General features: G+C 42.6%; 1 protein-coding gene across 4 annotated transcripts in view; it reads left to right on the top strand.

Annotated features, from left to right (window-relative positions):
* Window positions 1-24,285, top strand: part of nbeab (neurobeachin b) — a 178,802-nt gene that overhangs the window by 93,499 nt on the left and 61,018 nt on the right. For 3 of the 4 annotated variants that reach the window (XM_034605171.1, XM_034605172.1, XM_034605170.1), the window contains 5 exons: window positions 311-375; window positions 2,736-2,844; window positions 4,787-4,953; window positions 14,835-14,959; window positions 23,537-23,683. In XM_034605171.1, the coding sequence (XP_034461062.1) occupies window positions 311-375; window positions 2,736-2,844; window positions 4,787-4,953; window positions 14,835-14,959; window positions 23,537-23,683 (613 nt within the window). Of the gene's footprint in view, window positions 1-310; window positions 376-2,735; window positions 2,845-4,786; window positions 4,954-14,834; window positions 14,960-23,536; window positions 23,684-24,013; window positions 24,047-24,285 lie in introns of all 4 variants that reach the window. The other variant, XM_034605173.1, reaches the window with a different exon arrangement.

The following is a 24,285-nucleotide window of genomic DNA, read 5'->3' as shown; positions in this document are numbered from 1 at the left end:
ATTTGGTGGCTGAAATGTGATTCCTGTGAAGCATTTCTGAAATATCTGGTTGCACAGAGGATCAAAAAGGGTAGTTTGATATTCATACTCTGCTTTTTTCTGTACTTTGCACTGCTGCTGGGGAAAAATACTCTTTGCTGTTAGTATTATGGGCTTAAAGTAGCCATACTGACAAGCTTGTTTTCTTAAACCCCCTCTAATATCATATAGTTTTTTATTCAGAACTTTTAACTAACAATTTCCAGCCCATACTCAAAAATAAGATGCAGAGCGTCTGTCGGTAACACATCACAAACTCTTATTATTGCAGGAGTGGCAGAACTCCATTCAGAAGAACGCCGGCCTGGCCTTCATTGAGCTAATCAACGAGGGAAGGTAATGTAACCATTCACTTTAACATATTTGAGTGTAAATCACACAGCAGCAGTTTATTTATCTCCTCTGTTTTCAGTTTGTGTGTGTTTGTTTTCTGCCCGGCAACAATACAAAGCCTGTTGGATTAAGTGGCAGGACGTAGATTAGCTCTAAACCCTCTTGCCCCTGTCGCCTGCTCTGTTGGGGTTCAAAGGTAAATAAGACTGTTGTGTCTGGATGAAGTAAGAGTATCAACAGTAGAGCGCAGTCAGCCGCTCTTATTGGCTGCTCCGTTATATCTCCGTCTGTTTCACTGTCCGTCACCAGTGTCCGTGTTTCACTTTCTGTCTCCCTCCCTCTTCCTCTCTGGGTGTGGCCAGACTCGGGGATTTCCAATCGAGCAGATCAGGGGCGGCTCAAACTCCTTGTCCATCTGCTGACCCATCTGCCCGGGCCCTTCCCCGTGCCCTGGCGCTTGTCTCAGCCCGGCCAGGCTTCCACTCCCGTGTCCCCCGCTGGCCCTGGAACAAAGACTTTCAGACGGCGGGGCCACACGGCGCTGTCCAGGGTGCTGCTGACAGATACACAATTTCCCAGTCAAGTCGCCGCACACCTGCTCTGCTTAACTAGACAGATCTAGAGGTAGTTATAGGCTGGTAAATCTGTTTGCCTTACAAGGCGTGGCTGACACAGACGCTGTATCTGCTGCCTGTGCAACAACACCTGCCGCTGGTGGCTGTGTGCCGTTCCTCTGTTTTATGAATCCCGAGGCCACTATCAAATAATAATAATTCCCTTTATTAAAACTGGTGGATTGCTAAAAGTAAACGATCAATTTACTTTACTCTAACCACTGCTCCTGCTACCCCCTTGAAAAACGGAGAGAAATTATCACACAAGGTTTAACTAGTGTTTCCCCAAAGGTTGAATGATGAAAAACGCTGCGAGGTTCCCGAGGTATGAGGGTAAAATAAGAGCATTTTGTGACTTGAATATTAATTATGTTACTTTGTGAATATAACAGGAGTTGGATGACAATTGTAAATGTAAACTAAACGTCTTTTTAACATTTCAACCCCTTTTAACCATATGAATTATCTTTACTATTCAAGTGCTTTCTAATTTTCTAACCCCAGATTTTAGTATCATTTCTAATAATGAATTTACTGTTATTTAAACTACTTTTAACTCTCCTCTCAAGCATGTTTGTGTAATCCATCATCCATGTGAGGGAACTGCCCCAGGTTCTCATGTTGAAGGGGTATAGTGTTTATAGATCTGTTCATACAGCTCCGTTAAGATAGTGTCTAAAAGTGTTTGTCTAAAAGTTTTGAGGAGGTGGACATGAAATGGTTTGAAAAATCTAATGATAGACAAACAAAACAATTAGAAAACCTCTGAATGTGTTAGATGGGATTGTAGTTGCTCCGTCTTCACATTATTATGTTTTCTCAGTCACTGGACATTCAACCTTCAGACCTGCACAACTGTGATGGTCACTGATTTTACACAGCCGCCTATGAACAACACATTTATATCATTTAATTCCGACAATGTGTGAATATTGTATCGTATTAATTAGTGTTTCCTTTGTACAAAACACCAAAGCAGAGGTTCTAGTAGAGGACGTGCATGTTTTTTTCCATTTCCAACTATCACTTGTCAACTTGCTTTCTCATCTATTCTTGGTTTGAAAACAAAGGTTGTCGTTGTGGGCGTCTCTCTTTAAACACTGTACGTCTGTCTATTAATGAGTGCTTGTCAACAGTTAAAGAGGCAATAGCAGCTGATGAATGCAGCCTTGGGATTACTGCCTCTCCTTGGGACAGGAGGGAAATTACAATCTGTATCAAGCACTGGAGAGGAACAGGGGCCGCTTTAATTAAAACAAAGCTAGCCTAATGGTGTGTAAAATGGCATGTAATCTACACAATGGCCAGGGTGTTTTCCATTATTAAAGATACTGGAATTTCAATGTGACTATGGGTGGAGACGGCAGAGCGTCGAGAATCAGCCATGTGGGGAGTTATCCAGACTTGTCAGCAGCGCGGGCGCCCGGGGGTTGATGCTCTGGTCAGTGGGAAGCGATGCTCAGTCAATCAGGAACGTGCCAGACAGGCTTCAATGCTCTAATGACGCTCCATTCCCTCCTTAATGTTACAGAGGGATCTGTCTCTGACCTGCTGCCGTGCACCATAACACAGACAAATGATACTGTTTACCAGTGGCCCCTTTCAACAATGTGGCACGACAAGCTATATTGGCCTCAGACCTGCTCCGTCATTACTGCAGCTTTTGGCCAATAGAAATAATACGTTTCCTAATTGATGATTAATATGTACGTGAGAGTGCTTCATTTAACGTTGTCTGCAATGTGATAGGTTGCTCTGCCACGCCATGAAGGACCACATAGTGCGGGTCGCCAACGAGGCTGAGTTCATCCTGAACAGGCAACGAGCGGAGGACGTCCACAAACACGCAGAGTTTGAGGTATTCGTCCTTTTCCTTCACCTGAAATTACACATTAAATTTGGGGCAGAGAGTCACAATATTGTACAGAAGAAACTAGAATTGTCAGCGCTTGTTTGACGTCACCGCTTCGACAAGGTCACATTTTACAATTTGCTTTGAAAATACAATATTTCTTGTGTCTCCTAATGAACTCTAAACCAATTTACGCTCACATAAAACAGCCATTAGTCCGTAAATGTTAAGTAATCATGTCCCTCCGTGTCCTCGTGAGGACAACTCACCCGTACTGCTCTTATTGAGGAATTTAATTACTGGTAGCAAAGGGATATGCCGGTTATATTAATTTAGGAATGTGATATGAGCTTTTGCTGACCAACTCGGGGGATATGGTCTGTGTGTAGCCCACCCACCCACATGAAACCCCTCCTGTTTCAGACAGGAAAGGAAAAGCTAGTGAGGTTGAGTTATGAAGGGGTTATTAAGACTTTATTTTCTTATTATTATTGAAAGTAAAAAGAGAAAAATAATCTTCCTCCCCTTTTATTTTTCAGTGTAATCTAATCAACAAAATAACAGGTTATGGGGCAAGAATAATAAAAAATATTTTTGTATCAAAGTAGACGATTGTGGTTATTGTAGAACATCAGACACACACATACACGCACACACATGTAAGGTAATCACACAACCCTTCACACCCACACTTCCGCTGCCTCTGTTAGCAGCTTGTACATGTGAGGAGTGATGAGTTTCTTATCTGGGGAAAGCAGCCATCCTCAAACAGCTGCTTGATATACAGTTCTTGAGGATCCTTGACCCGCTAGATAAACTGGAAGAGACGGCTAGATATGCAATGTCAGGAGAAGGGGGAAGTGTACCTGGCCCCATCCGTTCTGTCTGTCAACTCCAGACAGTCTACACTTTTCATCTGGCTCTGACGTTACTTTATTACCCGCTCTCCAAGATGGAAGATTCACGACGCGGATAAGACATTTTTACAATTAAGTTGGTGTCAGGGCGAAGCATCATGCGCTTTAAAGTGATAAATAACATTTGATATTTGTCAGAGCATCTCCTGGTAACGTGAGGTGACAAGCAGAGATTGAGTTATCCGCCCTATGAAGAATATGTTAAAGTATAATATCTGACAGAATTCAAATTTGAAGCAGGCAATTCGATTAACTTCCAGCTTCTGTTAGCAAATTAGATTTTGAATATTAGCAGGAGTTTCCCCCCCCGGGTGGCACAGTGAGACAATCCAGAGTTAGATTGGCTCTCCTCTGTGACTTTTAGCCACCTGGAACGCTCAGAGAGTTGCTCCGGCTTCTAGAAATTGATTTTAAATCATAGTTTTTCACATTTTATCGTCCTGACACTTAAATATTTACTCAAACATTGTTTGGAACATTGTTTTTTGACTGATTTCTTGTAATATTTGCAGAATCATCAAAAGACACTCTGTTTTTATGGGGCTTTTTGTTTAATAATGCACAATGCACCATTTTTATCAGGCGACAAGAACATATCTCTTGCTATAAGGGCACTGTAGCTTTCTAAACCTTGACAGTCGATATTCTTTGTGGATCTATTATAGTATTTCCCCTTCGCCTCTAATAGCACCATCCACGTATCCCTAGCAGGGAGCCTCATCTGTCCGCGGGAAGGGAATGGGCTGCCTTCATGCGCTTGCCATGATTTACTACACTCCTCCAAGGGAGCAGAAATATATCTCTCAGCTGTCCACTAATATCTTTATGCACTCAAGTGTGTTGAATGAAGCAATAACATTTTTCAGGGTGACAAATGCTCCATTAAGAGGCTCTATATTCTGGCTTTATTCAAGTAAAACATTCTCTAATGCCATAAGCACAATATCAGATATCACTTTTGGCAGTGGACACTGTAGCTAAAGCCATTAATATACAATGAGGCTCATACTATGCTTTTCTTTTGAAATTAGTCCAACTGCGCCCAGTATGCTGCTGACAGGAAAGATGAAGAGAAGATGTGCGACCACCTGATCAGTGCCGCCAAACACAGAGACCACGTGACGGCCAATCAGCTGAAGCAGAAAATCGTCAACATCCTCACCAACAAGCACGGCGCCTGGGGGACGCTGGCCCAGAGGTAAGCTCCTACACCTGGGACACACGGGGGGGGGCAGCTTCAGGGCCAATGTGGGCCAAGTTAAGTCTTCATGCTGAACCGTTGCTACTCCGTGTAAGGTCCAACCAAGGGCACTAAAGTTACCTGTTCATGAAAACTCTGCAGTGACGGGACAGGACCACCGGTTAATGTCATTTTCCCAGGATCCGATAGGGTCAGCGATCGGGTCAGCAAACGCAATTACAGTGCGGAGTGGCTTAATCCCCCGGGGACAGCTGATTGGCCAGTCGTCCGACATACTGGGGTGGAAGAAGGGGGTTGGGGGTGTTTCCACAGTGTTGTCCAGGCATTCATTGACCCTCTCAGTAACACAGCCCAGCACCTGGTGTTAGTTGCAGACTTCCCCACGGGCCCTGTTAAAATAACTGCGGGCTCTCCTGCTCTACCTCCCACTTCTCTCCTTCACCCACATGGTCGCACACACACAGGAGTGGAGCTGCGTACATCAGAAGTGTTACAACGTACTTTGTATGTTGTACCGAGCGTCAGATTTTACGATGAATCTATTGTTATAGGTGTAACAGCACACATGCAGTTGTTATAAATACAGAATTGCTCATCTTCATTGGATGCTTGCAGGTAAAGCAGCAGTGGGTTTTATTTTAAGACAAATATGTGGGAAATAGGTGCAGAAATTTGCAGTAACTTAAAATATAATACTGCCCAGGCCCATGAGTCACCTGACAATCAACCAGTATAAACAAGCCTAATGCTTTTAATATCAAGATCCATGAATTATTTCCTGGGAAAACAGTGGAAATGTTAAAAAGAAAAGCCCTGTCTCACAGTGGTAAAGAAAGCGATACACAATTCCTGGATACGTCCCCAGCTCTGGACTCACACCCAAATGAACTCGGTCTGTCCCTGACCCAGACCACAAACCTCCACTGAGTAACGAACAAATGGACACGGGTGGTCCAAACGGTTTTATTTGTGCTGTGAGCTGCATTCGGTGAACCTCCACTGCTGATTTGTCAAAACCAATTTGGTCTCTTTGCTGAAACAGTAGCTCTAGTTTTGGGTTCAGGTTTTGAAAACACAGTGCAGATGTTGGAGCATGTTTGCTAAATTTAGGTTTGTTTCATATTTTGCCATCGTCCAAAAAATCTTCTAGCTGGTCTGATTTAATTCCGGCAGCTGCACGGATCTTTGACTTGAAGAGACATTCAGAGTTTCCACCCAAGTAGCAACATTTGGTTTGTGTTCTCACGGCTTCAGGAAAGATTTTGCACCGTCTGTTTACTTTATGATGATTTCTACATTTTGGCTTTATCCAATGTTTCCCCTTTCAATTTCCAACAGGCCATTCATTTGTGGTAATTTCCGAATAAATGCAGAGAAACAAAATGTACCAAAACATGTATCTAGTATTGTAAAATAAATACTTTGTGTGTGACGAGTTTTACAGTGTCCAAGTGCAGATTTTAATAAAACTGACTGAATGGCAGTAGCCCATGACAGGATCTGTTGGATTGAATTCTGGGCTCTTGTTCAAATATTTATGGAGCCCCTCTCGGAGGCGAAGCATTTGCATTGAAACAAAAGGTTATTGAGCGTGGGTGCATTGTAAATGATACTGCAAAACTTCCAACAAATTCAAATTTAATGGTAACCTGCTGGTGAAGAGAAATGATGCAATATGCTCACGAGCTCAAGGCAGTGTTGCAGTTCAACAGCTTAGTCTTATTCAATGCTACATTAACTTTCCCATTTATGCTGCTGTTGTAAAATATAAAGCCCTCAAGCATTGTGAGGTGGCTGTGTGTGTGTGTGTGTGTGTGTGTGTGTGTGTGTGTGTGTGTGTGTGTGTGTGTGTGTGTGTGTGTGTGTGTGTGTGTGTGTGTGTGTGTGTGTGTGTGTGTGTGTGTGTGAGAGACTTGTTAATGTTTGTTTTCACCCCCATGCACAGAAATTGCTTTGTCTTTTACTCCTAAGTTCTGCCTGGAGACACGCCGAAGGATATTTATCATTTGTGTTGAATAGATTATCAACACAATTATTTCTAGGCAGGAGTCTGAACGTAGTATAACCTATATATTTATCATTTTATTTTTTTTACCAGTGTGTGTTTACAACCCGGTCTGCCACTAGATGCATCCATGTTTTTATTATGAATTTTAAATATAGTTTTTTGACATCTTCACTGATTTCCCAGGGACGATTCATGGGTCTTGATGAAAAGAACCCTTCATATTGAATTACAGATTTCTATAAGTTTGTGCAATTTACTGCAGCTTGATAGAATTCAAGGGGACGATTGGGCCTTTTCGGAGGTATGCATTCTAGTTCATCCTTTATTTGAGGGTCCCATTGAGATACACTATGTTTTCTGCCAGGGAGTCGTGGTCAAGATGGGCAGCAAGGGAACGGAGAAGGTTTCTTATAGAAATACAAGCAGGAACAGATAACACAAAAAGATGTGTACTACAACAGATTAAAAACACAGAACTGACATAGAAGCATACAACCGATGGCAAAAAAACATTATGGAAGATAAACAGCACTTGTTAAAAGCAATGATATGAACATTTATTTTAAAAGGTTTTTAAACATGGCAATAATTCCAAGTTTAAAACATCGTGCAGCTCATTTCAAGCATTTGGTGTTTGAGAGCAAAAGGCAGATTTACCCAGCTCTGTTTGGATGACTGGGATCATAAGGAGAATTTTCTCTTGACAAGGTTAGGTAACAAGACTGGAGGCTAAGCTTTGATGTAACTTGCCCAGTAAAGCTTTTAAAGTAAAATTAGGAATTGGGTTTTGTCCATTGAACCAATATCTGAATTCCAGGGCCGCTCTATTGTGAGCGTCGATTCTCTTTGTGGCAAACAGTGTAAGAAATCGTGTGGCAGCAGAAACAACAAAAGCCGGCGATGAGAAAATAATCTGTTCAAGGCTCCAAAGCAGCTGCTCTGCAGTCATGTGATCTGAGTGGAGAATAAGCAGATCAGACCCTATGGTGGCCTGGTGGATCATACTATATGCTTGCTTGATGATGAATGTCCCCCTGTATAGAGTCAGCATAGCAAAATCAATACTCCTCAAATTGAAACAGTATAGGGTTGTATTGATCCGCTGTGCTAAATCAAAACGAGGAGGCTTTGATACATCTCTCCGAGACAGCTCCCTGCCCAGTAATGACACGCTATCAATTTTAGCTTTGCACTGATAAATCAAGTTGAAAATTGGATGTCAGACTTTTTTTCATGGGGAGAGTGATTTTCCCTGCCCCCCCTGGTCCCCTCTGCTGTTGACCTCTGAACCGCGCCAGTGGATTATAAAGTTCAGGCTCGTCTAAAGTGAAAGTAGATGTCAAGGCGAAGCTGATAAATTCGTTGAAGAAGAATAATGCCCCGAGAAAGACCACCTCACCGTCTCCGTACTGTAAATTCTGTCTCGTTTTGCAGCTCTCTCTCACACAGTGCCAGACGCTGCTGAAGAGTAAATTAAGCAGCAAATGTTTGTTTCTTGCAACAAAAATATGTAAATCCTCCGTTTAAAATACACTGTCAGATTTATTCAGCGGTCTGTTTACATGCCTCCGTATTGTCTTATCAAATAATGAGCTGTTACTCCATTATCCTCTTCACAGAATCTATTTTTATACGACAGACAACAAAAATATGATGCTGACAATTTATGTGTATTTGAGTTTGCACCATTTACCCATAGAGCAGTTAATAAAGTCGCACACAAATGCAGACGCTCCTACATATTAACGCAAGTATTCACAATCCGAACTTCAGTGAATCTCTCGCGTCTCATTCTCCATCTTTCTTTCTCCAGCTCTCCTCTGCTGCTAATTGTTCCGACACCATCAGCCCAACAGAAATGTAAAAGGGGCTGAAGGAGACAAACCTCCCTTTGTTCCCAGGCGGACGTCCATGTTCACATCAGCAGCATCGGTGACAGCTGACGGAGGAGCCTCCTCTGGCCCCCACTGCAGACCTTAACCTTACCTGACTAGTCTATTGATTGTCAACATTTCTTCTGTATAATTACTTTTTTTCGGAGCGGGGGAGAGAAAGGAAAATGGCGCCGCGTATTGATCCGCGGCAAGGCAGTGAAACAGCCGTTTCCCTTGACTAACAGTGAGTCTCACCCCTCGCACGTGATGAATGGTAACAATCCGCCGTGGATAATAACTTTGTGATGGAATGAACCTTTTTGCTCACGATATGCCCGAAGTATTCGGTCTCGCCTGAAAGGGTTATCAATTCTAATAGACGTCCACGAGCACAAAAGGGGGGGGGGGGGCACCTTTTAGACGGCCACGCAGCCTCAGAGGGTTCAAGGTCTGATGACCCCTCCGAGGCAGAAGAGAAAGGCCAAGGTCTCTGGTGGAGCCTGACTGTATAAACAAAAATCAACCTGGAAGGGTATCGCGTATAATTCAAACATTTGATTCGCCTTTGACGTCCCGAGAAGCAGCATCTTCTTTGCTCCCTGTGCAAATGCCAACATCCTGTGTTTTCCATTATTGACATATGTGTGTTTTAAAATCCGTGCGATTACAGTATCATCTGGTAATTCTAGAAATCTCTATAACATTGGTGAACCTCATTGTGCCAACATTTTGCTTTGGTTAACATGCAGACTTCAGAGGTTTCGACTCTGCCCGCTCCACTAAAGCTAAATCCTTTGAACGCACAGACCCTCTTTCAGTTTTTTTAGTCCACTATCTCAATATGTTATTCTTCATCTCGTACACGATCTTATTGAAAACTCGATGCTGCTTTGTTCTTGCAAGCTGATATCCCCTCAACCAGCACTTGTCCCTGACCTACACCGAGCTCTATTCCCTCGAGGTACGCTTAACCTTGCACACTGTGCTAATTATCTCTGGAAAAACGCCCATTCACACAATCATCAATTTCACCGGGCGCTGAAATAGAGCCGGGCATCGCCTGACTGTGCCCCATTTCCGATGAAAGATGGAGGATCCTCGAAATCTGGCCGTGCAGGGGGGTTCACCTCCGCGTACAGTGCAGCTCCTCATCCCTCGTCTGAACGCGCGCACGTCTGTCTTCGTTACGCCAGATGACCTGGAGTTAATCTCGTTGCTGCTGTGTTGCTTCCCTTTCGTCTTTGTCCAATAGCCATTCCTCAGCGGGTGTCCTCTCTTATTTCTCAATCTACAAACGAAAACGTCATACCCAGTAACTAGAAGCATTTGGATCTTAGCTTGGTGTCCTCATGCCTGCAGCCGTGTAGAGTGTGGTGATGATAAGAAATAGCGGAGTTACAGAGATGAAAGTCATGTGTACTATTTGTGATAATCCGATCATGATGTCGGCGATACAGTCACTTAACACTTGGTATTTGACAGGCGCATGATCAATCCTGATGTGTTTTCATAGGGGAAATTACTGTGTATTTTTTTTTTTCTCTGAGTTTATAGGCTACTTTGAAAGCAGTGGACTGAGATCACCATATGGTTGCCAGTCTTCACTTGCTGATGCACAGTGTATTTTTTGTTGGTATTCTTTTCTTCTATCTAGCAGCAGTATACAGAAGAATGTGTTTCTATTTACTCCCCTTTGGATTTTTCAAGTCTTCCACATTTTCTGATGGTTTTCATGACGTTACAGATCCGCATATATCTGGTTGTCATTTTAATAGGATCACTCGTTCAATGACAGTGATATTTTTGGTCGAATGAGAGGTTGTGTCTTGTTTGGGCAGGTTATTATAAATGTAGGTGTATATATATATTATTGTCAGTCTATTAATTTTCTTCATTTTTTGTGAGTAGTGCTACATTTAGGGTTCAGCAGCATTTGCGCCTCAAACAAGTTCCTCGTGTTCTTTTCAACTTCTTATCCGAGTCTGTTACGACAACTGAAAACGTAAGAAAAGACCACTTGTCCTCGGAGTTTCTCTAAAAGTGACATGTGTTCAGTGTGTGTGTGTGGGATAGAAACCAGTCACCATGCCTGTGAATAGAATTGTCACTGATTACGGGTATTTATTATAATTACCCCCTGCTCATGTCACCAATTGAAGCTTTTAAAAGGAGTATAATGGTGTTTTATTGAATCAGCATGGCCCTGTCCTTTCTCCCGGCTGCCTCACACAAATGCTCTCTGAGCATAAATAGAATAAAAGGGGAAATCTTTAACCATGAGACCCTCGCCTTCCTGCAGTCTGTCCCTGTTTGTGTTTAAGTGCATTATTCTGCTTCCAGTGACCTGAAGAACATGAAGTTAATTATTTCTATTGACAATAAATTGTCGTTATCATTTTATCAAGTCTTTTATCTCAAGTCAAGGGATTTTTATGTCATTTGCAGAAGGAAATTGCAGGAATTTGAGGACCGAGCCCTCTGAAGTTACTGATCTGTAATGTATAGCTTTTTATTAGCTTATTATTTATATTTATATAACCTGAGCATGAGATCGTCTTTTCAGCTGACAAGCAATCTAGATCTCAAACAGGCCACTTTAAATTACAGCCCAATTGATTTATCATCAATTCGGGAAAAAAAGTTTTATTTTCTTAGTTTAACTTCTATATATTTATTATTTATATTTTCTTAAAAATATCAAGCATCAATTACATTTTTTTGTGATTATGGTTCAACAACATTTTAGGAATCATTGCCATTTTATATTTGTATATATATATATGTGTATCAAAAATGTTCCTCCTCCTTCTTCGTCGGGCTCTGTTAAAACAGATGAGAGGATTTCAAGTTCACCCTTTTACCGGCTCAAGTTTATCCTCATGCCTCAAACGCTATTTCTCCAAATAATCTGACAAACTATGAGGAAAGAAAACAGGGTCTCTAACAGAAGCACTCCCTCTACTCCGATATGAGCCCCTGTCAGCTGTCAGAAGTATCTCTCTTTTCTAGAATGATGATATAGTTTCCTTTCCGTTATCAGGCCTTTTATTTTTCCTTTTCTTCCCAATCTTTTTTTTTGAATTATTCCTGTCAGCTTTCCCTTTTCCTTTTACAAAACAAAACACATTCCCTGTAGACGGTGGGGGGGGGGGATCTGGCACCTCAAAAACCTCAACGCTGGCTCCTTGAGGAAAGACGTGCTTTTAATACCTATTTGAAAGAGAGGAGAATAGATGATAGTCCTCATACACATTTATCCTGCCGCACTTAGCAAGTCTGGAAGTGTCCATAAATAATGGTGCTCCTGTTTCCTGTAGGTTATCAGTGCTGGAAAATTAGCTTTTAAAATGCGGTTTGAAATCCATTTGGGTGATTGATGGGTGACAGGACTAATAAATTTCGCCACTTTCTAGGAGGCCGGCTTACAGCCATTCTTTACGCTTGTCACGAAGCCAGACGCATCTGACGTGGAAAATAAGGAGGTCTCGATCAAACTCAGCTTAATAAAGAATGTTATTGGACGGACAGTTGGTACACAGACAATACAGGCAGCCAGATTTCTATTAATATTCTGAAGCTGGAATTGGGTTTTTATCACCGATAGCTGAAAATTTATTGTCTGTAGCCTTGAAATAATGTACGGATCTCGATTGTTAGCTTTAACGGTAAATGGCACAAAGGTGTGTGCGCCGTTAAATGTCTTGCTTGTTCCTCATTTCCCACCGCGCTCTTAAGACTCGGAGGAGCTTTCCGTGACACCTCGCAAATCCATTGTGCGGGAGCTCAGTGGCTGCAAACTGCAGAGATCTCCGAGCGTATATAGTCCCTCTCTGCTCTTTTTCGGACCACCCTTGGAGAGGTGGTTCCCCTCAGCACAGCACTTTGGCGCAGTCCAAATCCGGTCTCGCACTGACCACACAGTCTAGAATATCACAGGTTCTACTCACACAGCAGAACACCACATTCAAACTGAAACCATCTGCACAGGACCAAGCGGAGGGGAAGAGACGTCCAAACGTTGCCGACAGACTCATTAATCAGCCATTGTGACGTGAATGTTACGTTGGTGGTGCATTTTATTACCGTTAAAAACAAATGCAGATTTTTTTTTTAGCTTAAACTCAAATGGAACAGCAAACCCCGGAGCAGTTCAAATAAAATGCACCTAATGCCGTTAATACCGTTATAAAGAAATCTTCAAAGTGGCGGATTTATCCCCCACCGGCATCTTCTGTCTGTTTGCACTGGGAATTAGGCGACATAATCTTCGGCAGTAATCGCTCAGTTGCCTACAGTGGATTTACATTTTTCACACTGTGTAATCTTGTGTTTACAATATCATTTGTGTGGGTTTCTCCTTTCCACCCACTGACATCTCTCTTCTCCTCCGTTAAGCTTTGAGGGAGATTGACAGGGGACAAGCTCAAGGCGTTACGGCTTGCTTTACATACAGCGGCTCATGATACTTTGTGCATACGACGGGCACACACACACACACACACACACACACACACACACACACACTCACATCACGCTGAATTTTGATTGATACTTTACTGAAACTGAGCTCTTGTTGCTGTCAGAGCCCGGCTAAGTCTCCTGAGCCTCTTGATTTCTGACATTTGTAGATATTATATTCACGGAGCAAGGAGGCTGTATTTTGTGATGTGATCCCCAGTAACACTTTAATCTGTTTAGACTGCTTCAATACTGTGGCAGGGACGGGGGCAGACACCATACAATGAAATAGACGGCCGCCTGCCAACGTCTCCCTGAATCCTGCACACACTGAGAACTCTCCTCTCAGATGTGGACACACGGCACCAGATTGGTGGATTTGTTTGGAGGCTCTTTCTAGTATTTTTAGTTTACTCGTAAAATGGAGGTAAAGGCATAAAGAGATCTGTTATACCTCATTATATGCTTCATATTTGTGTAATAAACAGCAATAAAAGTGTCTGTATGAGTTACACTGGGTGGTTATTGCTCTCTCCTATCCACACACACAAAACGAAGCTGAGTGGTTCCACATTTCTTCACGTTTGGTTGACAAATGTGATGAAAATGAACCAGGATGATCATCTCCGTCAACTGCACACCAATTATTTTTTGAATCATCCTTATTTTCTATGTATTCCTCTTTCATGTTAAGAGTAAAAATCAAAGCAAGACCTTTTTCTCTTTTTGCTGCATTTCCCTTTAAAGGAAGCACCAACGCTTTGAAATAGCTCCAGCTAGTGCACAGTTGGACCGAGCAGCACTTAGTAACCTAATGCTAGTCCTGGTGCTTAATGGTTTGCATTAGCTGCAAGCAATAAAATTATCCCAGGTCCTCACTAATGTTGGAATAATCATTTACAAAGATGGTTACCACATGCTGGAACTGTTTTTTTTTCCTCCCCTCTTTCTCTTTTTTTAACAACCCTAATTCGCTGTTATTAATAATGAATAAAAATGCAATTTTCAGTCGGGTTGCTCCAGGGCTCTGAGAATCATTCCAATGAATATTTCAGCACATTATTTTAATCATGGTTCCACATATGCAGGGAAGGGGAGGGGGGCTTGTTTTATAGGCTCATGCCTCAACCAGCCCCAAGACCCCGATCATTAAACCCCACGCTGTCTGCGTTGAGGTTTCTACCTTTGATTTACAAGACTTGTTAAAAAACATTGTAAAAAAAAAAGGAGGCAAGCTGTGCCATTTATACTTGTAATTTGATGCTGTATTTGTTAATGGGAGTGCCTGTGATTTATGTGTGCGGCGGCGGCTGCTGCTGCTGCTCCCTGCTGATCTGATGCTATAGGCTCCAGTAGAGGTAACGTTAGTGGAGCCTCTGCAGAACATGCCAGTAGTCGACCTAATAAATCCACTATCTGTGACCTGGTTGTTCTCCTCGAGATGTTCTCCTCCGATAAACAGTTGGCCGCTGTAATCCGACCATAACTGAGGAGCGTGCGCTCTGTCTAACTTGCCCCTCCTCTCGTCTCTGCCACAGTCAGCTGCACGACTTCTGGCGTCTGGACTACTGGGAGGATGACCTGCGGCGGAGGCGGAGATTTGTCAGAAACCCATCTGGCTCCACCCACTTAGACATCACGTGCAAGTCGCTGCAGGAATATGGTGAGTTGATCGTTGTTGTCACTAATCATTTTCAACCCACTAGACTTACCTCATGTTAAAAGTAGAATATCAGTGTTGCCATTAAAGTATTTTAGAAAAAAATCCTTAACAGGGTATTAAAGTTTAGTCCAGGCTTGTCCATGTAGTTTAGCGTATTGCTTAGGTTCAGTTTTATAGGTAACATATTTATGAGTTCTGTGAATTGAACATGACACGTCCATTTTATTGCCCTTTTTAATTTCATCACGACACGTACTCAGGAACAAATTGGATTCCTCCCTTTTATCGTTTTCTGCTCTTTGCCTGAAAGTTTTCCTGTTGACCCAGGCAGTCTGTAGTGTTGCCCACCACCTTGTGTCAATTTTGCCTTATGTCATGCAACACCAACTTTAAAAGCAAAGCAGCTCGGTGCTGTTAAACTGTCTTTTCTCTCCCACTTGTAGTTGAATAACAGAGCAAATGTAGTCAGGGTGAATCTATTGATTTTGAAATAAATGGAGTAAGCACCTTTTTTTCAACTTTATGGGAAATAGAAAACAGGCAAAGCATTATGGTCAGAGTTGCCTTTTTTAAAAATGACTGTACACTTACAGCAACACATCCATAATGAGCCCAATGTTCACTGACGTCATGTGCGTCTCGGCGCTGAGCTACAGAAGCTGACCGTTGGCTGCGTTCAGGATGTCATCTGGCTGCTTTCAGCTCCGGCGCTGCCATGGCTGCTGTATGAAGATCATGGCAGCGCTGCAGATAAACACATGCCAGCTGCTGCCTCGGCTGCAGGTGGTCCATATATGAGACACACATGCAGTAATTGCACCTTCTGCTTTAGATTATGTGGCAGTTCCATTATTTTCCGCTTTAAGCTAATTTGGTGAGCTTGCGGTGACGCAATGGCTCTGTTGTGAGGAGGACTCAAGTAAACAAAAGTTCCAGCTTTCAGAGCTCAGTGTAGAAATATTTACAGTCTTTAAAATCTGCAGTATTACCAGCAAAAGGTATTGCATTGGATTGCATCAACATTGCCAACCTGTAAATACCAGTAATCCTGTAAAACACATCAGAACATCATTAAAACCATTTCTGCAGCACAATCCACCCCGATGTTCATCCACACTTTCAGACTGCTGCAGACTGTCTCACCTCGAATAACCGTTATTGCAAATAGGCTTAACAACTTCAGGCTATCAGTCTTATTAATATGTTTTTCACATATATTACTTTTTTTTTTTTTAACCTCAAGATATACTCAGTCCCATTTAGAAAACAACCCCACTAATACACGACTTCTAATGATTTTCTGAAGTATATATGTTGGCAACAATAGAAGTGGTGTATTGTAGGAGTTGCTGGAATAACCTTGACGTGAACTTCCTGGTGTGCTGCACACCTCTGTGAGCGTTTATTCACATGACCTTTACACTGTCTGACAACAGACCCGACCAGTGTCGTCAAAACATCCGCTTTCAACCCCCATCACTCCTCAAAGGAGCAGGCAACAGTGCAAACCACATGACATCAAAAATTGTCCAATAACTTAACCATGTATCAAATCCATTCCAAGCAGGCTTTGGTAAATTCTGTCCATGTAGCGTCTACAAAGATTTCATTATCAAAACGGTTTTGACACTCAAAAGATAGATTTTAATTATTTTTTTGCAGTGATTAGCACTGATGCCTCACAGCAATAAGGGGCCCATGAACTGCCCCCTGGCCGGGGCCTTCCTCTGTGGAGTTCGCATGCTTCTCCTCGTGACTGTGTGGGTTTCCTGCAGGCGATTTGACTTCCTCCCACGCTCCAGCGACATGTGGCTTAGGTTAATTGGCAACTCTAAATTGCCCGTAGGTGTGAATATGGGTATGTATAGTCATTTGTCTCTGTATGTCTGGTGACCTGTCCCGGTTGCGCCCCACCTCTTACTCTAGATCAGCTGGTATTGGCTTCAGTAGCCCTACCACCCTCAAAGGATAAGCTGCATAACACATGTATGGATGCATGAAACGTAACATTTATTTTTCCAAGCTATTTGCCTTTGGGATTTTAGTGACAGAAGATAAAAAACAGCGAATGCATCCATTCCCTGTGTCCCCACTATTCAGTGGCTCAAATTACTCTGTGTGTATTGTCTCCTTTTGACGAATTACGTGACAGATATCCTTAACATAATGCCGCAAATACACGTCGCGTTACTTTGTCCATCAAATCGACCAGAATACGTTTTTGAGCCGTGTTGTTTGACATTAGAGCCTCGCTGCAGTTGATTGAAGACTTGTTGAAGTCCTGCTGGCACGCGGCGGTTTTAATGAGCAGAATAATGTATAAATGTGTCAAGTGAAAGGGATCGCCTGCGGTCAGATGGCCCTCGTGCTCTCCTTGAGAGGTGAGCTGCACTCTCAGGCTTTTTTCCAGCAGGCTTTGATGTGGTTGCACAGCGGAGGCCAGGTTTTGTTACGAGTTAAAATGAGGAGGGAGCTTTTGTTCTTTTTCAGAGCTTCAGTAGATTTCGTTGGCGGTTGACAGTTGGCAGTTTTTGTTTTAAAAATGTACCGTGACAGTCAGTGTGTTTTTTGTTTTTTTTATGAATATTCGCTTTTAATTAGCGCGGTATTAAAGATAGGACCTGTCTGTAGCAGATAACCCTGGTGCAGAGGCTGCGAGGTCGGAGATCCATCAGTCAAAACATCCAGACTTTGTTTCTGGGACTTGACAAGGACTCTGTAGAACGTTTTAGTTGGTTCCCGGCTGCACAGGCACCAGAGTAGAAAAACAAAGAGGGTTGTTTGAGTTGGCCCCTGAGAGTCGTTATTAAAGCTGTAAAATCCGTGACTATCGGAGAAGCCGTAGGTTGTCCAAATTGAATACACAGTTTCTGGTTTGACAGCAGGAGATGACAGAATACACTCAGCCACCATCTTGAGTTTGAGGAGGGCAGACTTGCACGGTTGTGTTCACAGTAAATGTCAGTCTTTTATGCTCACTTGGGGAAAATGAAAGTGAGGAAGATTTATTTTAGTTTTTTTCTACAAAGAACAGTGAGTCTCACAATCCTCATTGTTTTCTTAGATATTCAGAAATACTCTTTTTGCCATTTTATTAGTTGGACTAATTTATTTAATTATGCTTGGATTCCCAAAAGAATTGCTTGACCAGTTATTTTCACCACCTTTGGCTTTTTTGAAATCTGATAATGACTTGAGACGAAGTGACTGTGGCAAAAATAAATCTAAACCCTGGCGTTGAAACTTCATTAAGATCCATAAACATCTGTGACATCTGTCTAGTAGTTTTTGCGTAATCTTTCAGGTTTCTCTGGAATTATCATTAACCACGTTGAAACCAAATATAAATCCCCCTCTGAGAACAACCCAAAGTAACTTTCTTCTTAAAACTCTTCGGAATGTATATGTCAAAAGAAAACTTTTAAAAATTGATATATTGGCAATTCCGGTGCATCATCGTGGAACCGTTGTAATCACTTTTGTGCAGTGTGCGTGTCTGCGTGTAAGAGTGTGCGTATACGCTCGTGGACATGTGTGAATGGAGGTTAAACTCTGCCTTAAACTCTGCCTCGTTGTCTATTAGCAGCATTGACAGCTTAGCCAGCACATTCTGTCTCTGCCCTCTGCCTGTAATAACATGCCCTGTTACAGCCGGCCACAGCCCAGTATCAGAGTATATTGTTAGGTGATTGGAACTGGGCAAGCATGAAATGGAAGTCACGTTAATATTGATCCAAGTGTTTAACGGGGTGTTTTACCTCCGGGTGTCCTTGCTGTCTCATTTCAGGTGAGCAGCCTCTCTCAGAGCTGATTGCCCCCGGGCGCAGATCTTTACAGCCCCTCGCCGCTGCACAGGCAGCAGCTTGGTGATGTGATATTTACCTTCTCCAGCTTTGTAATCAAACCTATTACACTGTAACAAAGGACATCAGGGCATTAGCTCGCACGCAGATCTGGACATTTGAATGAAGTCGTTCGGTAAATACACGATATGCTCGGAAACGGTTATGACGGGAACCTAACGCTCGGATCATAGATGACATGACGGCTCCCTAAAAATGAGCCAAATCATCTTGATCGCCCCCTGATGGCTGGCTGTAGTATAGGTCATAAACCCCTACTCCTCCATGTTCACAGATGGGACAAAACTAAAAAGTCACATTACATGTCCAATACATTTTTGGCTTTAGTCATTTTAGGTAGTTCTTATCACTCTGATATATCTTGAAGTTTGGTTTTAATTAGGTATTTGAAATTGGATGAAACGTCGAGGGCGTGTACAGGCAGCACCTCGATACTGCAGCTCCACGCCCCGGTCGCTACAGCTACTGCGCAAACTCTGGCTCCAAATGAAATCAAGATGCAAGATGGCAACACTCGTATCAGAGATATTTGAGCTTTTTTTTTATTTTGTAACCAACGTGAGGAAGTGGCGACGCGGCGTCCATCTTTACAGGCCATGGTGCAGATGGGGATTATTAGACTCTGCTCTTCGTGTTTTGGTGGAGAGAAGATCTGGTTGTTTGTAACCTCTGGCAGCGCCGCAGACACACACTGCACATCCCAGGATATTGAATAAGGATCAACCCAAGAGGAAACGTCTGCACTGTATAAACTTCCCTACATCAAAGTTATTATGTTTACTTTTACAGTCCTATAACACGTACTCTGCAAAAAGGGATGGCTTGCATCACAGGAAGTTTGGAGCTGTCATTTTTCCCCCCCTCGTTTCATTTCTCAGCGCTGAGTAAATAAAAAGCGAGGAGGCAGAGGGCAGAATTGCATCGCCCTGGCGGTAACGCAACACCGTGGACTGGACTTTTTCCTCTCCGTGTGGAATGCGGAGCCCGTGGAGAGGGTGTGTAGGAGGACAGGATTTGAAACAGATACAGTCTGAGAAACGGAAGAGATATATTTAAAACATTTGTAGAGCTCACGACACTTGGCCGTCGGAGTGACTGCTCAAAACACTAATGTACATTATAAGATAGTGGAGTAAATACGCCGTGGAGCGTGTTATCTCCGGGGATCTGACAGAACGAGACATGAGACAGAATCACTCCTGCTTAGAGTTTAAAAGCGAGTTTCCCAGTCTTTGTTTAGAAAGAGGTCACGATGGCTTTGCGTCTTTACCTTGCGTCCGAAACGTTAGCTATCGCATCAACTGACAAACAGTCTGTGACTTTTTTACGAGAGCCCTGTATCTGCCGTTTCCCTGCATATTGTCCAGATCTTTCCTTTCTGATCAAGCCCTCCTCATGAAAACCTGAGGTGTCTTGTGTTTTATTTATAGTCGCGTATATTGAATTACCCAGAGTATTTGTGAGATCAGCCTTTTTTTTCTTTTCTTCCCTCTCCTGGCTTGAGGTTGAAGTCAGATGAACCTTAAGTAAAACACGATGTTGTGGATTTTTCTTTTTTTGAGGAGAGGCGGTGAGGTTGTTGAGTCAGGGTGTATAATACATAGGAGACTTAGAAAAACACATGCTCTACCGAGGCTGTAAAAATGAAAGGCCAGTGCCACAGAGCTCTCCAGCGTTGCAGCATATGAAACATGGACCCTTGGCAGCAGCATTAGAGTTGATTTTAAAGGCCTTTCAACTCTTATCTATTCCATACTGAATAGTAAAACTACTGCACACGGAGATATTTCCAAAGTGGGAGCCGTCGTGAGAGATTATAAAGAATATAAAGTTCATTTGACTTGGGCTTCAGCTTGTTCACAAAAGAACACATCTACTCGATTTCATTCCTTTTTCACTCTGAGGAAAATGATTTCTTTGTCCCATTTGTCCTAACAGCTCCATTGTTCATTATGATGGTGAAGACCCAGTGAAATTTATACTTTCACTTTCTGGGAAAACTGTTGCCATTGATTTTAAAAACGTAATCTCTCCCCTCATCATCAAAACAAACAGCTGATACTGGAATATCAGGAATTACACCACAAGAAAAACAGGCCATTTAAATCCCTTTTTACACACTTATATATTATCAAATATAAAACATATATAATCAAACATGACATTTAAGGAGCTTAGTAATGTGTTCAGCACGAAAAGGAATTTCAGCAACAACACATATTTACTCACATCATAATTTTTTTACTAGGTTGAAATTGAAAATCTGCAATTATCTTGTCGTCGTATCCAGACCCATCATTTGTCATCCAGATTATATTGTGAAATGATTTGGATTGCACCACAGTTGGCTGTTGGTAGACACCCTGGAAGGAACCCAGGACCCTGGATACCAGTTGAACCCCGGCGATGGGTGCTCAGGGGCGGCCTCCCTCAGTCACAGCTGCCGCGTCTTTATCAGCCCGCGCCGGGGTCACGAAAGCTCTGCGAAGCACTTTACTGAGTGTAATTAGTGCACTGTGAGGCAGTTTCAACCCAGTGATTGAACAATGGGACCCGCGAGACCGCTGATCGGTGGCTTCTCCTGGCACTGATCCTGAAGAGCTCGAGAGCAGACGTGAAGTGAAACTGCTGGGAATCTTTTTCCTGTGTTTTTACAGATGTTCAGAGGTCGGTGCCTGTGGCTTCTGATGGACTGTTCACTGTTTACGGTTAATTCGATAGATACTAACAGGTATATAAGTATTGTAAGGGGACATAACATAGAAAATATGAATATAAAATGTATCTTATTTTATTTGGAAATTCACATCTCATAGGATTTGAAAGGGGAATATTTGGCACAATTGGAGGCTTCTAGAAACTAATAGACACATCTTCAATTACATTTCTCTGCAGTTTGTAATTATTAGTTAATGTTTGCAGTATTCTGGAGATCGGTTCACTCTAACCACAAAGGTGATGAAAATCAAAAGTAAAAAAAAAAAAACTTCATCGTCTTTCCCCATGAAATCCTCTGAACAAAGAAAGTGTAAATCCTTCAGTATAGACGCTGATTAGGTATGCACACAGTGTCTCCCTCTGCCCACACTTGTCTTTTGTTCTTTTAATTTTAGGTCACTGATGAGTCTTAGATCAAATATTCTCTTTGTTTAATTCTAATGAGTCTGCTTCGACACCACTGCACAGCATGTCGGCTTCACAGTGACGAACTCTTTCCACAACAGCACTTCTCACACACGAATACCTCCGAGTCAACGCTCACCAGGATTTTACTTTTCCTGTCATATGCCACACTTTCATCCTCACGTCATTGCTCATCATTCCTCGTTATCTACAGCCATATTACCTTGTCTGCGAGAGGTAAATTGCATTGTGGGTAAAGGTGGTCCTCCGCCCTGCACAGTTGAGCTTGTCCATTTGCGTGCAGAAATCAGCAGAGTTTATTTGGTCAGCTCAAGCCGGTGCAGACTTGCCAATCAGAACATCAGCCTGCCTGCAGATCCTCACTTACTCTGAGCGTAATGATGGTTTACAGAATTACAGATTTATGTTTCTCTCGTTCAGCTTTGATCTCTGGCCGCCGCTTGGCTTTTTTCCCCCTTAACATTACGCAGAATTCATTTCAGAAAACTCACAGACTCCTTCCCTCCGTCTGATGAAAGCACACCAGATATGAGACAGAGCAGGAAGCAGATTTTTTTCTTCTTCCCGGTAGCAGTGTTGACAACAGTCAAATGTGACCTCTTCGAGACAAGGTACATGTTCCTCAGGGGAGGGAGAGGCGAATTAAGAACTGCGCTGAAAGGAAACATGTCAGACGGGTGTCAGCCACCTCCCATTTCTTGACGTGTGCTCTTCCTCTTCGTACACGCGAGTTTCCCACACTGGACTTCTCGAAGACAAATTCACATGAGCGTTTTGAGCGGCCGTGTGGCAGGCACATGTTGGATGTGGGCTGATTCAAGCTGATAAATGTGTCTTGAGACCCCCTTTGTTTTTCAGGATGTACGAACTCATCTTTTTCAATAAAACGCACTCCTCTATAGCTTTATGATGAAGTCGTGCTGTAAGTAAGCAGCCTCCTAATTGTGCTGTCTGTTCGCTCTCGCTGTTGTCAAGGCTCCAAACGCGGCAAATGATATTTCTAATCGACTGCGAGCTGGAGTTGTATCCCCCGACACAGCTGTTGGTCTTTCAAGATGCAGATAGTGTTTCATTGTTGACCTTGTCTAAAAATAAAAGCTCAAACACCTCTGATGTTCAACCACGCGAAATGTATTCAGTGAGCGAATGTGTGCCGTGACATTCTTTCATATGTTATGGCAAGTACATTAGAGAGCATCTCATTTCAGGTTCATCCTGCATATCATTGTGTATTTCATGCAGAGATTGACTACGGTTTATTTCCCGTTGCTTATCTTGCAAGATGTTATGCAGTTTAAGAGCCTATAAAAGCAGATTGTGTTATCTGAACTTTCCCGAACCTGGTTAGAATAAATCATCGCTTCGTGGTAATGAGGATTAGTTTGAGGTTTGTATGTATAAATGTCAGTTTATAGATTTGTTGCTCTATCACATGTGGCTAACATGAGTAGTAACACAAGTTACACGAGTGTGTGTTTGTGTGTTTATGTGTTTATGAGTGCGTGTCTGTGAGCTTTAGAGGTGAAAGTGCAATATTCAGTGCTCTTTCTAAATATTGCATAATTTACAGGCTCGGTGGAGGATGAGGTTGTCAGGTCTAAGAAGTCCGTCCGCATCCAGCCCGTGACGAGCCAGAACCCGGAGACGGAGCTGATGCTAGAGGGAGACGATGACGCTGTCAGCCTGCTGCAGGAGAAGGAGATGGACAACATGGGTGGTAAGTCTGCACACCAGCGCCTCCATCAATCCCCAACGTGGGCCCTGCTGGAGCGAGAGCACTTGGTTTTCTTCCTTATAGCATAGATACCGAATACAAGGACACTGTACACATCAGTACAGCAAAGCAAGAGTTTGGATCAATTAATAGCTGGTGTAAATATTTGATAGAAGTTCTATTTAGTTTTAAATATCTGATATATGTGAGGTGTGAGTTTACTGGTGTGCTCCTGCAGTTCTGATCCAGATAACTCTGCTGACCTCTGATCCAGCTGCATTTTAGTTTTGGTCTGATAAGTGTCCCTGTCAGTTTTGCTTTGGGTCTCTTCAGCGCAGTTCCTTCCTCGTGTGTTTATCTCCAGAGGCAACTCTCCTAAAGTTAAACTAACACCGGAAAGATGATCAGTCCAGATATGTCACAACTCATATTTAGGATTTCCCAAGAAACCAGTGATTAAAACTGTGTTTGCTGATTCTTAACTTTACTGTGGCCTTATTTGATCCATCTGCCTAAAAAGGCTCCTTCAATGGTGGGATGACACAATTTTTAAATCTTTATAAAAGGACTTTGTCGTGTTTGGATCATGTTGTTAAACTCATTTA

This window comes from Hippoglossus hippoglossus, chromosome 13, assembly GCF_009819705.1.
Source record: "Hippoglossus hippoglossus isolate fHipHip1 chromosome 13, fHipHip1.pri, whole genome shotgun sequence".
Lineage (NCBI taxonomy): Eukaryota > Metazoa > Chordata > Actinopteri > Pleuronectiformes > Pleuronectidae > Hippoglossus > Hippoglossus hippoglossus.
The sequence above is the reverse complement of the archived record's forward strand: the minus strand, read 5'-3'. Positions and strand labels throughout refer to the sequence as shown.